This window comes from Oncorhynchus keta, chromosome 14, assembly GCF_023373465.1.
Source record: "Oncorhynchus keta strain PuntledgeMale-10-30-2019 chromosome 14, Oket_V2, whole genome shotgun sequence".
In the NCBI taxonomy this organism is placed as follows: domain Eukaryota; kingdom Metazoa; phylum Chordata; class Actinopteri; order Salmoniformes; family Salmonidae; genus Oncorhynchus; species Oncorhynchus keta.
The window spans coordinates 25,824,057-25,840,748 of NC_068434.1; the positions used below are offsets into that span (position 1 = coordinate 25,824,057).

The 16,692-nt window shown below is 44.8% G+C and overlaps 1 protein-coding gene across 8 annotated transcripts in view; it reads left to right on the top strand.

Annotated features, from left to right (window-relative positions):
* LOC118393083 (myotubularin-related protein 3-like) overlaps window positions 1–16,692 on the top strand; it is a 34,923-nt gene that overhangs the window by 1,472 nt on the left and 16,759 nt on the right. For 5 of the 8 annotated variants that reach the window (XR_008063890.1, XM_035785352.2, XM_035785358.2 and 2 more), the window contains exons 2-5: window positions 8,413–8,486; window positions 10,039–10,128; window positions 10,323–10,439; window positions 11,454–11,477. Coding sequence is in view for 7 of the 8 variants with exons in the window: in XM_035785352.2 (XP_035641245.2) it covers window positions 8,484–8,486; window positions 10,039–10,128; window positions 10,323–10,439; window positions 11,454–11,477 (234 nt within the window). In the remaining variant the exon portion in view is untranslated. The remainder of the gene's footprint in view (window positions 1–8,412; window positions 8,487–10,038; window positions 10,129–10,322; window positions 10,440–11,453; window positions 11,478–16,692) is intronic. The other 3 variants (XM_035785355.2, XM_035785357.2, XM_035785359.2) reach the window with 1 other exon arrangement.

Consider the following 16,692-nt stretch of genomic DNA (forward strand, 5'->3'; position numbering starts at 1 on the left):
TGCCGGCCAACTATACACCACTCCAGCACATGGTGATCTTAGGCTTGTGTGCGGTTGCTCGGCCATGGAAACCCATTTCATGAAGCTCCCGATGAACAGTTATTGTGCTGTTGATGCAGTTTGGAACTCTAGTGAGTGTTGCAACTGAGCACATAAAAAGTCTGTACAATGCACTTCAGTACTCGGCGGTCCCGTTCAGTGAGCTTGTGTGGCTGAGCCGTTGTTTCCACGTCACAATACGAGCACTTACAATTGACCAGGGCAGAAATTTGACAAATTGACTTGTTGGGAAGGTGGCATCCTATGATGTTGAAAGTTACGGAGCTCTCCAGTAAGGCCATTCTACTGCCAATGTTTGTCTATGGAGACTGCATGGCGGTGTGCTCAATTTGTATACACCTGTCAGCAATGGGTGTGGCTAAAAATAGTTGAATCAACACATTTTTGAAGGACTGTCCACATACTTTTGTGTATTTATAGTGTACCTAGCTAGTTAGCTCTTGAAAGCCCTTCTAGGGTTTTCAGCTGTTTGCTTCAGCCAAGGTTGGCTGAGTGTAAACAACAATTGTGACACTAATCATCGCTTTGCAAAATGTTTTTTGAAACGTATGCCAATATGCCCCTTTCATATCAGAGAGAAATAATAGTTCAAATAAAAAATATGCACTTAATATATTTTTCTTTGTACAGATCCATTTGCTGTGTGCACCTCCAGTTGACAAACTACACTTTGTCACCAGCGTTTCCCAAACTCTGTGCTCGTGACCCCGAGGGCTGCATGTTTTGTTTTTTTATCCTAACTAACGAATCAAATGATCAAATTTATTATTTTAATTAGCTATGTAGTGTTAGTGCAAAAACCAAAACGTGCACCCCTTGGGGTCCCGAAGACTGAAATGAAACAAAATGGAATTCAAATAATTAAACCTACCTTTGTTTTAATAACCCCAAAATAACATAAATGTTGTTTCATCGCTCAGCACTATATTCTAATTGCTTGCCTTGCTAGCTTAATCTCTGTAAAGATAACAGTTAAGGCAAACTGCTACCGTTCACCAGTAATGTTAGTTGGCTATCTGGAATTCAAAAGTTTCTGCTTTGATGCGTGATTACTAATGTGTTGGTAAAATTATCTGATAGGCTAGTTCTTCTCTACTGGTCCTCGATCAGTGTTGGTGATTCACACAGTTAACAATAAATAGTTTGAGAAACATGTTTTTATTCACTGCTGGATAGATTGGCTTTGAATGTCACATGTTTTGATAATATCAGGCTTATCTGTCAGAACATTACAGCTAGACTAGCTCTTGCCCTTATCATGACTCCAATTCCCTTGCACTACATTGGAGTCAGTGAACGTCCCTTTTTGCCTTGTGAGGGAAATGGTGAGGATTATTAACGTTTCTAAATGTTAAAACAGAGCCATAGGATTGTAGTTAACATGGTGCTGTGGTCAATACGTTGATCTGAGAACCCCTAATAGGGAAGTTATCAGGCTTCTTGGGTTCTCGAGACCAGCACATGCAACTACTCAACCTTTACTCTTCCCCAGAACGTCACTCAGATCCTCACTCTTTCCTCATATCCTCCTTACGTCACTGAGATGGGAAGTATTCACTTTGAGAGATGATGTTTTAAGCCTTTGCTTGAGTGTTGCAGGTTCAGATCAGATGCATGGTAGTCACATGACAGGACTGAGGTGCTAAGCCTGCCCTGTGTGACTCTGCACACAGAGCCAGACTGAGCTGAGGCCAATGGGTCACGAGCCTGCTGATGTTAAAAAAAACATGCTTTGTTGGTATGTCCACACCAGTGTGTGTGTGACAGATATGTTTTATCAGTCAGTGCCAGCGAGGAGGAGGGTACCTCTGGAGCATGCACTGCTTACTTAGCTCTCGGCTCAGTCAGGTGACAGAATGACGTCCCTTTAGGCTGTGCCTAGGTCTTCACAATCAAGTAGGTTCAGGTTCTACGGTTCAGAAAGGAATCGGGCTCTTTCAGTCTGCAGGGTCTGACATTTTACAAGCATTTGTGGGACTGTTAATGCAGGTAGGTTGAGGTGAGACAATGAAGGTGCAATGTAAAGGCAAAATGGCTCAGTTTGTAGGGCTGGGCGACATGGAATTAATTTGAATTCATGTTTTAGAGCAAAGTTCCAAATGCCTGTATCGCAGAAATCGAAGTTTGTTTAAAAATATATATATAATGTATGAGTGTTCTGTGTCTTTGGTTTCGACACCCTCTGTGCTGTGTGCACTGTGCAACTTCCCACTCGCACACAGACACCAAGCCCCTCCCACTCACAGAAAAGATGAAAGATGACTTCTTCCTTTCTGACAACAAGCCATTTAAACTCTCTATTTGAGTTTTGGTCCAACAGAATCGGTCATATGGATACCGTAACGCTTAGACATTATTTGACTGAAATAGACGAGAACTTAATCTTTCTAACGATAGCCTTAGTGGTTAGAGCGTTGGGACAGTAACCGAAATGTTGCTGGATTGAATCCCCGTGCTAACAAGGTAAAAATCTGTCGTTCTGCCCCTGAGCAAGGTAGTTAACCCACTGTTCCCGGGTGCTGAAGACGTGACTAGGTATCCCCTTTCCTTTGTCTGAACGCCCAAAATGTACAGTGCCTTCAGAAAGTATTCACACTCCTTGACTTTTTCCACATTTTGTTGTGTTATAGCCTGAATCTAAAATTAACTACATTGAGATTTTTGGTTACTGGCCTACACACAATACCCCATAATGTCAAAGTCGAGTTATGTTTTAAAAAATATTTACACATTAATTAGAAATGAAAACCTAAAATGTCTTGACTCAAAAAGTATTCAACCCCTTTGTTATGGTAAGCATAAAGTTCAGGAGTAAACATTTTCTTAACAAGGCACAAGTTGCATGGACACACTTGTGTGCAATAATAGTGTTTTAACATGAATTTTGTATGACTACCACATCTCTGTACCACACACACACACACACACACACACACACACACACTTTGGGTGATGTATCAATACACCCAGGCACTGCAAAGATTAAGGTGTCTTTCCTAACTCAGTTGCCGGTGAGGAAGGAAACTGCTCAGGTATTTCACCATGAGGCGAATGGTGACTTTAAAACAGTTAGTTTAATGGCTGTGATAAGAGAAACCTGAAACAACATTGTAGTTACTCCACAATACGAACCTTATTGACAGAGTGAAAATAAGGAAGCCTGTACAAAATACAAATATTCCAAAACATACATTCTGTTTGCAACAATGCACTAAAGTAGTGCTGAAAGAAATGTGGCGAAACAACTGACTTTTTGTCCTGAATACAAAGTGTGATATTTGTGGCAAATCCAAATCTTCAAGCGTAGTGGTGGCTGCATCATAGGGGTATGCTTGTAATTGTTAAGGGCTGGAGAGTTTAAAAAAAAAAAAAAAAACATTTTTTTGTTGTTTTTTCAGGATAGAAAAACAATGTTGCTAAGCACAGGCAATCCTACAGGAAAACCTGGTTCAGTCTGCTTTCCACCAGACACTGGGAGATTAATTCACCTTTCAACAGGACAATAATCTAAAACACAAGTCCAAATCTACAGTGGAGTTGCTTACCAAGAACACTGTGAATGTTCTTGAGTGGCCGAGTTAGTTTTGACTTAAATCTGCTCGTAGATCTATGGCAAGACTTAATGTTTACATTTAAGTCATTTAGCAGACGCTCTTATCCAGAGCGACTTACAAATTGGTGCATTCACCTTATGACATCCAGTAGAACAGTCACTTTACAATAGTGTATCTAAATCTTAAGGGGGTGAGAAGGATTACTTATCCTATCCTAGGTATTCCTTAAAGAGGTGGGGTTTCAGGTGTCTCCGGAAGGTGGTGATTGACTCCGCTGTCCTGGCGTCGTGAGGGAGTTTGTTCCACCATTGGGGGGCCAGAGCAGCGAACAGTTTTGACTGGGCTGAGCGGGAACTGTACTTCCTCAGTGGTAGGGAGGCGAGCAGGCCAGAGGTGGATGAACGCAGTGCCCTTGTTTGGGTGTAGGGCCTGATCAGAGCCTGGAGGTACTGAGGTGCCGTTCCCCTCACAGCTCCGTAGGCAAGCACCATGGTCTTGTAGCGGATGCGAGCTTCAACTGGAAGCCAGTGGAGAGAGCGGAGGAGCGGGGTGACGTGAGAGAACTTGGGAAGGTTGAACACCAGACGGGCTGCGGCGTTCTGGATGAGATGTAGGGGTTTAATGGCACAGGCAGGGAGCCCAGCCAACAGCGAGTTGCAGTAATCCAGACGGGAGATGACAAGTGCCTGGATTAGGACCTGCGCCGCTTCCTGTGTGAGGCAGGGTCGTACTCTGCGGATGTTGTAGAGCATGAACCTACAGTTGAGAACGACAGGGTGTTGTCCAGGATCACGCCAAGGTTCTTAGCGCTCTAGGAGGAGGACACAATGGAGTTGTCAACCGTGATGGCGAGATCATGGAACGGGCAGTCCTTCCCCGGGAGGAAGAGCAGCTCCGTCTTGCCGAGGTTCAGTTTGAGGTGGTGATCCGTCATCCACACTGATATGTCTGCCAGACATGCAGAGATGCGATTCGCCACCTGGTCATCAGAAGGGGAAAGGAGAAGATTAATTGTGTGTCGTCTGCATAGCAATGATAGGAGAGACCATGTGAGGTTATGACAGAGCCAAGTGACTTGGTGTATAGCGAGAATAGGAGAGGGCCTAGAACAGAGCCCTGGGGGACACCAGTGGTGAGAGCGCGTGGTGAGGAGACAGATTCTCGCCACGCCACCTGGTAGGAGCGACCTGTCAGGTAGGACGCAATCCAAGCGTGGGCCGCGCCGGAGATGCCCAACCCGGAGAGGGTGGAGAGGAGGATCTGATGGTTCACAGTATCGAAGGCAGCCGATAGGTCTAGAAGGATGAGAGCAGAGGAGAGAGAGTTAGCTTTAGCAGTGCGGAGCGCCTCCGTGATATAGAGAAGAGCAGTCTCAGTTGAATGACTAGTCTTGAAACCTGACTGATTTGGATCAAGAAGGTCATTCAGAGAGAGATAGCGGGAGAGCTGGCCAAGGACGGCACGTTCAAGAGTTTTGGAGAGAAAAGAAAGAAGGGATACTGGTCTGTAGTTGTTGTCTAGCAGTGATCAACAACCAATTTGACAGAGCTTGATTTTTGAAAAGAATGGGCAAATATTGTAACATCCAGGTGTTCAAAGCTCTTAGACTTACCCAGAAAGACTCATAGCTGTAACCTCTGCCAAAGGTGATTCTAACATGTGGTGGTGTCAGTGGTGTAAATACTCTTTAAATTAGATATTTCTGTATTTAGTTTTCAATCAATTTTGAAAACATTTCTGAAAACAGTGTCATTATGGGGTATTGTTTGTAGATGGGTGAGAATAAAACATTTTAATTCAGACTGTAACAAGAAAGTTGAATAAGTTTGTGTATGAATACTTTCTGAATGCACTGAAGAACAGAGCAGACCCTACTAAAACGAAAGTATCAATGAACTGCACAGTTTTTCATTGCAGTACCACACACTGCTAGCAGCATTTTAGTGACAGACTGTGCTGGCTGTCTACTCTGTTTTGTAAATGTAGAATGAGTAATGAATGACACGTTTTAAACAGTGCATTTGGAAAGTGTTCAGACCCCTGGACTTTTTCCACATTTTGTTACGTTACAGCCTTATTCTCTGAATGATCAGGCTTCTTTTTTTTAAATACAATTTACACGCTACCCCATAATGACAGCAAAAACAGTTTAATATTTGTTTTGTGGCACATTTTATAAACATTTTAAAACTGATACCTTATTTACATAAGTATTGAGTCCCTTTGCTATGAGACTCAAAATTGAGCACAGGTTCATCCTGTTTCCAGTGATCATCCCTGTGATGTTTCTACAACTTGATTGGAGTCCACCTGTGGTAAATTTGAAATTGATTGGACATGATTTGGGAAGGCACATGTCAGAGCAAGAACCAAGCCATGAGGTCGAAGGAATTGTCCGTAGAGCTCAGAGACCGGATTGTTTCGAGGCACAGATCTGGGGAAGGGTACCAAAACAATTCTGCAGCTTTGAAAGTTCCCAAGAACTCAGTGGCCTCCATAATTCTTAAACAGAAGATGTTTGGAGACACCAAGACTCTTCCTAGAGCTAGCCACCAAACTGAGCAATCGGGAGGAGAGGGCCTTGGTCAGGGAGGGGACCAAGAACCCGAGGGTCATTCTGACAGAGCTCAAGAGTTCCTCTGTGGAGGTGGGAAAACCTTCCAGAAGTTCAACCATCTCTGCAGCACTCCACCAACCAGCCTTTTGTGGGAGAGTGGCCAGATGGAAGCCACTACTCAGTAAATGTCACATGACCGCCTGCTTGGAGTTCGCCAAAAGGCACTTAAAGGACTCAGACCATGAGAAACAATATTCTCTGGTCTGATGAAACTAAGATTGAACTCTTATTCAGTACTTTGTTGAAGGACATTTAACAGTGATTACACAGGTCTTCGTGGGTATAATACAAGCTTGGCACATCTGTATTTGGGGAGTTTCTCCCATTCTTCTCTCCAGATCCTCTCAAACTCTGTCAGATTGGATGGGGAGCATCGCTGCACAGCTATTTTCAAGTCTCTTCAGAGATTTTCGATCGGGTTCAAGTCCGGGCTCTGGCTGGGCCACTCAAGGACATTGAGACTTGTCCCGAAGCTACTCCTGCATTGTCTTTGATGTGTACTTAGGGTCGTTGTCCTGTTGGAAGGTGAACCTTCGCCCCAGTCTGAGGTCCTGAGGGCTCTGGAGCAGGTTTTCACCAAGGATCTCTCTGTACAATGTTCCATTCATCTTTCTCTCAAACCTGACTAGTCTCACAGTCCCTGCTGCTGAAAAACATCCCCACAGCATGATGCTGCCACCACCATGCTTCACTGTAGGGATGGTGCCAGGTTCCCTCCACATGGCATTCAGGCCAAGAAGTTCAATATTGTTTTCATCAGACCACCGAATCTTGTTTCTCATGGTTTGAGAGTCCTTTAAGTGCCTTTTGGCAAACTCCAAGCGGGCTGTCCATGTGCCTTTTTACTGAGGAGTGGCTTCTGCCTGATTTGAAGTGCTGCAGCAATGGTTGTCCTTTTGGAAGGTTCTCCAATCTCCAAAGATGAACTCTTGAGCTCTGTCAGAGTGACCATCTGGTTCTTGGTCACCCCCCTGACCATGGCCCTCTCCCCCGACTGCTCAGTTTGGCCGGGTGGCCAGCTCTCGGAAGAGTCTTGGTGGTTCCAAACTTCTTCCATTTAAGAATGATGGAGGCCACTGTGTTCTTGGGCACCTTCAATGCTTCCCTTCCCTTCAAACCTTCTGCTACCCAGATCTGGTACCCTTCCCCAGATCTGTTCCTTGACATAATCCTGTCTCTGAGCTCTACGGACAATTCCTTTGGCCTCATTGCTTGGTTTTTGCTCTGACGTGCACTGTCAACTGTGGAACCTTTTATACATTTTATATAGACAAGTGTGTTCCTTTCCAAATCATGTTCAATCCATTGAATTTACCACCAGTGGACTTCAAGTTGTAGAAACATCTCAAGGATGGTTCATGGAAACCTGGATGCACCTGAGCTCAATTTCGAGTATTGTTTGGAAATAGTTTTGTCTAATCCATTTTAGAGTAAGGCTGTAACGTAAAAATGTGGGAAAAGGGAAGTGGTCTGAATTCTTTCCAAATGCAATGTAGCTGTATCTTATCTTAGTTACCCCCCTTTTTTTCAGAATTGATGAGCATAGTATACTGTTGCCCAACTGGATGTAAATGGGTTTTTTCCATTACATAAATGTGTTTTAACTGGTGGCTCTCACCTCACTTGCAACCTACTGTACCCACCAGCACAGCTATATTTACCAGGGAATGAAAAGGTCTATTGTAGATCGAATGTTCCAGCGAAAAGTAAGCTGTTTGAGATGTTTGCAGATTAACTATTTGTTCATTCCTTATAATAACTAGTTTCATGTTCTCTTTTATTTTATTTTTTCCTACCGAATTCAATGTCTTCACTCTAACTGAAATTTGCAAAACAGGATCATCAGGATAGCACCTCATCTGTTACTTGTTCTCTTTTGGTACGTAGCAAAACCGGTGCACATCACAGTTCTCGTTACTCATTTTCTTATCATTTTGAAGTGATAACTTATTGAAAAGAACATCTTTGTCTGCGTACGGGCTGTATTTCATTTTCTACATGTGACACAGAATGACTGTGTGCCCTGCACTCCAAATCCAGGTACTGCAGGATGTTACTCTCATCCATGTGATCACTGTTAATGAGATATTGTTTACAAGGGATCCTCTGCAATAAGACTACTGTAGTCCAGTTTTATGGCGCAATCAAATGAGATCTTTCCCCTTGTTCCACTCTCTACAGACTTAGATTTGGGGTCCAGTGAAGAAGGCCTGTGTTCCTTGTCCAGTGACCCACACTCCTTCACAAGGGCCATGGTAAAGTGCATCCTTCATCATGACCGTTTTCTATCTACCAGTGAAGAAGAGCTATCTGTGTGTGTGCTGTCTGCCGAATCGGAAACTCCATTGATTTTAAGCCTTTTTAAATCCGCAGTGTTTACTGGTAGCTAGATGGTTGCATCGGACACAGTGTCAAAGTTCCGCCCAGTCTGCTGCCTCAGCAGGGACTGTTTGATTTTGACTGGAAGCCTTAGTGATATGGAGTAGTATTACCACTGCGTGTGATGAGTTACATCTTGGTCAATCATAAACCTTGCTCTGAAAGTGTGTGTGTGCGGGGATTGACATTAAGGGTAGCCCTATAACTTGGCTGGGGGTGTGATCTCAGCAGTCACAACTTGAGCCTGCTTGTGGAGGTTGCCCCATTGGCAAGGAGATATACAATACCTGATATCAATCCAAAAAAATACTCCTGGTTTGCCTGATGGGCGAGTGTTTTTCAGACCGTAAATCCCTGATGTGTATGTCTTTTTATGTGTGTGTCTGCCCGTGTGTTTTGTGCGTTCCTGTGCCTTCCCCCTGACTGGCCCCTATAGAGTGTTACTCCAGCCATGCGGACGAACAGGACACTGAGCTTGGCTCCCAGACAGCATTCAGTTGGTGGGATGGCGCACTGAGCCTGCTGCCCCAGCCATGTCTTTTATCTGCAATGTCTACAGACCACCCTAATCTCTCTTTGTCCTTGCCAGTATTGCCATTATGTTCTCACTAGACTGAACTCCTATTGTGTCCTAGCCTTTCCGCCCATGGGCCCCAGGGTGCTGCTGAAACGGACCGAGACAAAGCAAAGAGCACAGGGCCCTGTTTCAGAAGGCAGTTTAAACATTTTTCATACAATTTAGTCCCTGAATAAAAACTATTTAACTGCTTACGTGTTCATGCCTCACATTACCATCAAAGAATGTCCTCTGTGGGTTTCTGAAATATGCTCATTAAATTGAGAAGTATGGTATGCAACATCAAAGAGCTCCTCACGTGTGGCACAGACGGATACCAATAGAAATCAAAGGGGACCATAATTGGATCCAGCCACCCAAATTACATTTAGACCTGTAATTATTTAAGACACTTGGTTGTAAAAGGATTACTTGTGATATTTTGTACTTGGCGTAGTGTGCTCTGTAGCCGGTATCTGTTTCTGGCTCTGAACTGGGTTACACAGACGAACTTTAGTACCATGCCAGACTGTCAGCCAAGGGTGAGGTACTCTTCGCAAGGGACTTGGGCCTGGTGTGTGTGTGTGGAGGATTGAGAGATTGCACAGGGATGATTTAAGACCACACACCTATTTATAGTTGGTTTTAGTATCAACACTCCTCTGATTACATTTGGCTTCACCATTGGCTGTTTGTGAAAGCCTATTCAATTAAGTTACTGTTAGAGGTATGGTTAAATGTGGGAGTGGTTGGAGAATGGCTACAGTCTATGCTGGTTGTAACCAGTGAATGGGGATAGTAGTGGACTATTGAGTTATTTTACAAGACAATGGACTTTCCACATAATCAACAACATATTTTCTGATTGGCAGGAGGAGGAGGGGCCGCAGAGCATGGAATGTATCCAGGCCAATCAGATCTTCCCCAAGAAGCCCCCAGTCCTGGAGGAGGGGAGCCTGCAGGTGAGAACACTAATTGCCGGAGCTGGTTAGCACAATGCCAAGTCATGCCTGTACAGTTATCGCAAAGTCATTCTTCTACATGTGTTTGTAATGGTAATTTAAAGGTATGTATGTATGTAGGTGTGTATTTATATGGCACCTTTACAAGTGATAAGGTTCTGTGCCCTTTGATAACTTCCCTCCTGTGGTGCCAGGTGCCCTTTCCCGAGCTGCATGGGGAGTTCACAAAGTACGTGGGGAGAGCGGAGGATGCAATCATCGCCATGTCCAGCTACCGCCTCCACATCAAGTTCAAAGAGTCCATCGTAAATGTAAGTACTGCCGACTAACTAAGTGAAGGCTTGGGACTTGATAGCACATAGTTTATCACCCAGCTCTAACACACACTTTAATTTCACAGACAGTGCCTAAGTGTCTGAAGAAACTCTACAGCTGGTCAGTAAAGTGAAACCCTATTGTCTCCAGTCTCTGTGCACCTTGACTTTTTATGAATGGAGACTGTGTGCTGGGTCCAGTGACAGTGTGCCACTACTGTTGTGGTAACAAGGCAGGCAGTCTCTAGAGGGCATTCTCAGTTGTTTTGCTTTTCTCTTTCCACTTGCCGTTGCCATGGTTGCAAAGATCCCATCAGGGATGCACAACACTTCCGCCCTCTCCCCCTTTTGCCGTGTTATATAAAGACCGTCTTTGTTACCAATGTGTGGTTATTCTTAGAAATTGACATCTCATTATTACACTGTTCGTATTATAGAACATTCCTCCAATTTACAAACAAATGACACTGCTTCACTTCCTCTCACTGTAGTAGTATAGTACCGTAGTGATCAAAATCATTGTTGTGCAGGTTCTGCGCCTTTTGGATTGGCATGTTTTTACATACACAGGGACGTTTTTGCTCAATCACCTGTGTTAAAATGTTCCAGTTCTTACCAGCTAGCTCACCTGTTTTTTTTCTGTATTTTTTTTCTTTCTTTTTCTCCCTTTTCTGCGGTCAGTCTAGTTATATTGGAGCTGAATCTCACTATGTTTAATAAAACAGAGTGTGTGTTCTCTTCACACATTTGGATTGGATGGTAAAGCGTTTGCATCACATGGCTGTGGTTCACCACTCACATAAAGAGAGAATGGAGAGAGGGAGCACGCAGTGAGGCAGGCCGTTAACAAGCATCCGAGGAATTCATTGTGTGGTCAGATGTATATTAGAGAGCAGGAATTATAACAGAGCGTAAGGAATGTGTGGCCAGGCAATAGCAGCAGAACAGACACAGCTTTAACTCTGTTTCCCTTGTCTTTATTGTCTCTCCTGTTTTTGTTTTGAACAACAGAGTGACAGTTGTTGTGAGGTGTCAGTAAGTACCCAGCAGCCCCTGCATGCACAGCGTGTTGCCCTGCTCACAGACTGGGCTGGGATGGATAATGACATGGCAACTGTGTGTGTGTGTGAACCTGTTGAACACTGACCGCCTGTCCATTCTGCATGGCATTGGACCGTGTTGGAATTGTAAAACCAGCATTCGCTGCACTCTCCTCTGAGTCACTGCAGAGCAGAAAATGTGCTTTTGGGTGAAACTTTGCCCTTCCATTTCCTGGTTGCTAAAATTCTATGTTTGCCTAATTTCAGTTTGACCAAACAAGCAATGTATAGTGTAAAGTAAGGATATTTAACTCTTACGAGGTCCAGATGCTGCTGTTTTTCTGATCTACCTGATAATTAATTGTACCCACCTGGTGTTTCAGGTCTTAATCAGTCCCTGGGGGGAAAAAAAGCAGTGGGACTGGTTTCGAGGTCCAAAGTTGAGTTTGAGGGGTGTTGAGAATGATCGTATGATCTAAACCACTGTGACATTTATTTTTTCAATAACCCAAAATAATATTATTTTCAGCTGTTTGAAGCTGTTGTACAAAACTGAAAGTAAAAAGACACAAAAGCAAAACTCACTCCTCGATCACACCTACAGCGTCATTGTGTTTTGGTCCAATGGAACGCTGTGTTTGTCTTGCAGCGTTGCAGAGGCAGTTGCAGAGGCAGTTGCAGAGGCAGTTGCAGAGGCAGTTGCAGAGGCAGTTGCAGAGGCAGTTGCAGAGGCAGTTGCAGAGGCAGTTGCAGAGGCAGTTGCAGAGGCAGTTGCAGAGGCAGTTGCAGTGCGTTCTATGTGGTGACTACATTGGATAAATCGAACGTATGCATCAAATTGTACGCTTAGACGGCTTGACAGAAATAGCAGAAGGTGAATGTTGAACTTTTTTTGCATACATATCCAGATGATGCTGCGTACCATTTTGCACAAGGACGCTGTACAGTCGTGGCCAAAAGTTCTGAGAATGACACAAATATTAATTTTCAAAAAGTCTGCTGCCTCAGTTTGTATGATGGCAATTTTAATATACTCCAGAATGTTATGAAGTGATCAGATGAATTGCAATTAACTGCAAAGTCCCTCTGCCATGCAAATGAACTGAATCCCCCAAAAACATTTCCACTGCATTTCAGCTCTGCCACAAAATGACCAGCTAACATCACATCAGTGATTCTCTCGTTAACACAGGTGTGAGTGTTGACGAGGACAAGGCTGGAGATCACTCTGTCATGCTGATTGAGTTCGAATAACAGACTGGAAGCTTCAAAAGGAGCGTGGTGCTTAGAATCATTGTTCTTCCTCTGTCAGGGAGTACAGGAGAGGGCTCAGAACGCACCCTTGTGGGGCCCCCGTGTTGAGGATCAGCGGGGAGGAGATGTTGTTGTCTACCCTCACCACCTGGGGGCGGCCCATCAGGAAGCACTTCCGGCGCCGACAGAGATGGCCGCCTCGCTTCGCATTCCTAGGAAACTATGCAGCTTTTTTTTTTTTTCGTGTTATTTCTTACATTAGTACCCCAGGTCATCTTAGGTTTCATTACATACAGTCGAGAAGAACTACTGAATATAAGATCAGCGTCAACTCACCATCAGTACGACCAAGAATATGTTTTCCGCGATGCGGATCCTGTGTTCTGCCTTACAAACAGGTCAACGGAATTGATTCCATGCAGCGACCCCCAAAAACGACTTCGTAAAAGAGGGAAACGTAGCGGTCTTCTGGTCAGACTCCGGACACGGGCACATCGTGCACCACTCCCTAGCATTCTTCTTGCCAATGTCCAGTCTCTTGACAACAAGGTTGATGAAATCCGAGCAAGGGTAGCATTCCAGAGGGACATCAGAGACTGTAACGTTCTCTGCTTCACGGAAACATGGCTCACTGGAGAGACGCTATCCGGGGCGGTGCAGCCAACGGGTTTCTCCACGCATCGCGCCGACAGAAACAAACATCTTTCTGGTAAGAAGAGTGGCGGGGGCGTATGCCTCATTCCGTTTGTTTTGTTGCCGTTAAACGTGTGTTTTGTAGCTTAAGAGAGTTTACCCAGGATCGGATCCACTCTTTGCGTCCCTGGACTACACCTCTCCGTTCTTCGTGGCCTTTCTCCGCTGGAGATCTATTGGCGGATTGGATTGTCTGACTGACCGACTGACTACCACCTTTTTGTATACGGTATTTCATTTGTTTTGATGTGAGGTATACTGTGATGATTTATGTAGTTAGTTGTAGTTGAGGACTTAGTAAGAGTTGATACGCTTTAAAGTTCTGTGGTAAAATTATTGTTATATTGATTGTATGTTTAGTACTGGGTTTACGCTACCCTGAATGAACGGACAAACATCGCGTGACAAAAGTCACTTGAGTTCACTGAACTCCTTTACCGGGCTGGACTCTTTTTAGGCCCGAGGTACAGGACATTTCTGGAGGAACCAGAACTCATTGTGATATTATTATATGTGTGTGTGTAATCATTGTTGTTGCTAATACAACCCACGCAACAGAATATAGTTGTTTTTGAAGTTCTTTCCAATGTTTTAAGGGTTTATGAAAAGTTTATTTCCATCCTGGCTTTTACATAAGTCCTTTGTATTGGTGTAGACTTGACGGACCAGATGGGACTCATTCCCACCCAAACTAAAAGGAGAAACCAATGTTTTCTCTGGTAGGCACAACCTACCTGGCACCCCTATAAATAATAACCTCAAGTCAAAACCGTTACGTGTTAACCCTCGCAGGGCTGCAGGCCCAGACGGCATCCCCAGCCGCGCCCTCAGAGCATGCGCAGACCAGCTGGCCGGTGTGTTTACGGACATATTCAATCAATCCCTATACCAGTCTGCTGTTCCCACATGCTTCAAGAGGGCCACCATTGTTCCTGTTCCCAAGAAAGCTAAGGTAACTGAGCTAAATGACTACCGCCCCGTAGCACTCACTTCCGTCATCATGAAGTGCTTTGAGAGACTAGTCAAGGACCATATCACCTCCACCCTACCTGACACCCTAGACCCACTCCAATTTGCTTACCGCCCAAATAGGTCCACAGACGATGCAATCTCAACCACACTGCACACTGCCCTAACCCACCTGGACAAGAGGAATACCTATGTGAGAATGCTGTTCATCGACTACAGCTCGGCATTCAACACCATAGTACCCTCCAAGCTCGTCATCAAGCTCGAGACCCTGGGTCTCGACCCCACCCTGTGCAACTGGATACTGGACTTCCTGACGGGCCGCCCCCAGGTGGTGAGGGTAGGCAACAACATCTCCTCCCCGCTGATCCTCAACACGGGGGCCCTACAAGGGTGTGTTCTGAGCCCTCTCCTGTACTCCCTGTTCACCCACGACTGAGTAGCCACGCACGCCTCCAACTCAATCATCAAGTTTGCGGACGACACAACAGTGGTAGGCTTGATTACCAACAACGACGAGACGGCCTACAGGGAGGAGGTGAGGGCCCTCGGAGTGTGGTGTCAGGAAAATAACCTCACACTCAACGTCAACAAAACTAAGGAGATGATTGTGGACTTCAGGAAACAGCAGAGGGAACACCCCCCTATCCACATCGATGGAACAGTAGTGGAGAGAGTAGCAAGTTTTAAGTTCCTCAGCATACACATCACAGACAAACTGAATTGGTTCACTCACTCTGACAGCGTCGTGAAGTAGGCGCAGCAGCGCCTCTTCAACCTCAGGAGGCTGAAGAAATTCGGCTTGTCACCAAAAGTGCTCACAAACTTCTACAGATGCACAATCGAGAGCATCCTGGCGGGCTGTATCACCGCCTGGTACGGCAACTGCTCCGCCCTCAACCGTAAGGCTCTCCAGAGGGTAGTGAGGTCTGCACAACTCCTCACCGGGGGCAAACTACCTGCCCTCCAGGACACCTACACCACCCGATGTTACAGGAAGGCCATAAAGATCATCAAGGACATCAACCACCTGAGCCACTGCCTGTTCACCCCGCTATCATCCAGAAGGCGAGGTCAGTACAGGTGCATCAAAGCTGGGACCGAGAGACTGAAAAACAGCTTCTATCTCAAGGCCATCAGACTGTTAAACAGCCACCACTAACATTGAGTGGCTGCTGCCAACACACTGACATTGACACTGACCCAACTCCAGCCACTTTAATAATGGGAATTGATGGGAAATTATGTAAATATATCACTAGCCACTTTAAACAATGCTACCTTATATAATGTTACTTACCCTACATTATTCATCTCATATGCATACGTGTATATACTGTACTCTATATCATCGACTGCATCCTTATGTAATACATGTATCACTAGCCACTTTAACTATGCCACTTTGTTTACTTTGTCTACATACTCATCTCATATGTATATACTGTACTCGATACCATCTACTGTATGCTGCCCTGTACCATCACTCATTCATATATCCTTATGTACATATTCTTTATCCCCTTACACTGTGTATAAGACAGTAGTTTTGGAATTGTTAGTTAGATTACTTGTTGGTTATCACTGCATTGTCGGAACTAGAAGCACAAGCATTTCGCTACACTCGCATTAACATCTGCTAACCATGTGTATGTGACAAATAAAATTGGATTTGATTTGAATCATGGTTACCTGCAAGGAAACATGTGCCGTCATCATTGCCTTGCACAAAAAAAGCTTCACAGGCAAGAATATTGCTGCCAGTATAATTGCACCTAAATCAACCATTTATCAGATCACCAAGAACTTCAAGGAGAGCAGTTCAATTGTTGTGGAGAAGGCTTCAGGGCGCCGAAGAAAGTCCAGCAAGCGCCAGGACCGCCTCCTAAAGTTGATTCAGCTGCGGGATCGGGGCACCACCAGTACAGAGCTTTCACCGGAATGGCAGCAGGCAGGTGTGAGTGCATCTGCACGCACAGTGAGGTGAAGACTTTTGGAGGATGGCCTGGTGTCAAGAAGGGCAGCAAAGAAGCCAATTCTCTCCAGGAAAAACATCAGGGACAGACTGATATTCTGCAAAAGGTACAGGGATTGGACTGCTGAGGACGGGGGTAAAGTCATTTTCTCTGATGAATCCCCTTTCCGATTGTATGGGGCATCCGGAAAAAAGCTTGTCCGGAGAAGACAAGGTGAGGGGTTGCATCTCAGCCAAGGGAGTGGGCTCACTCACAATTTTTCCTAAGAACACAGCCATGAATAAAGAATGGTACCAACACATCCTCCGAGAGTAACTT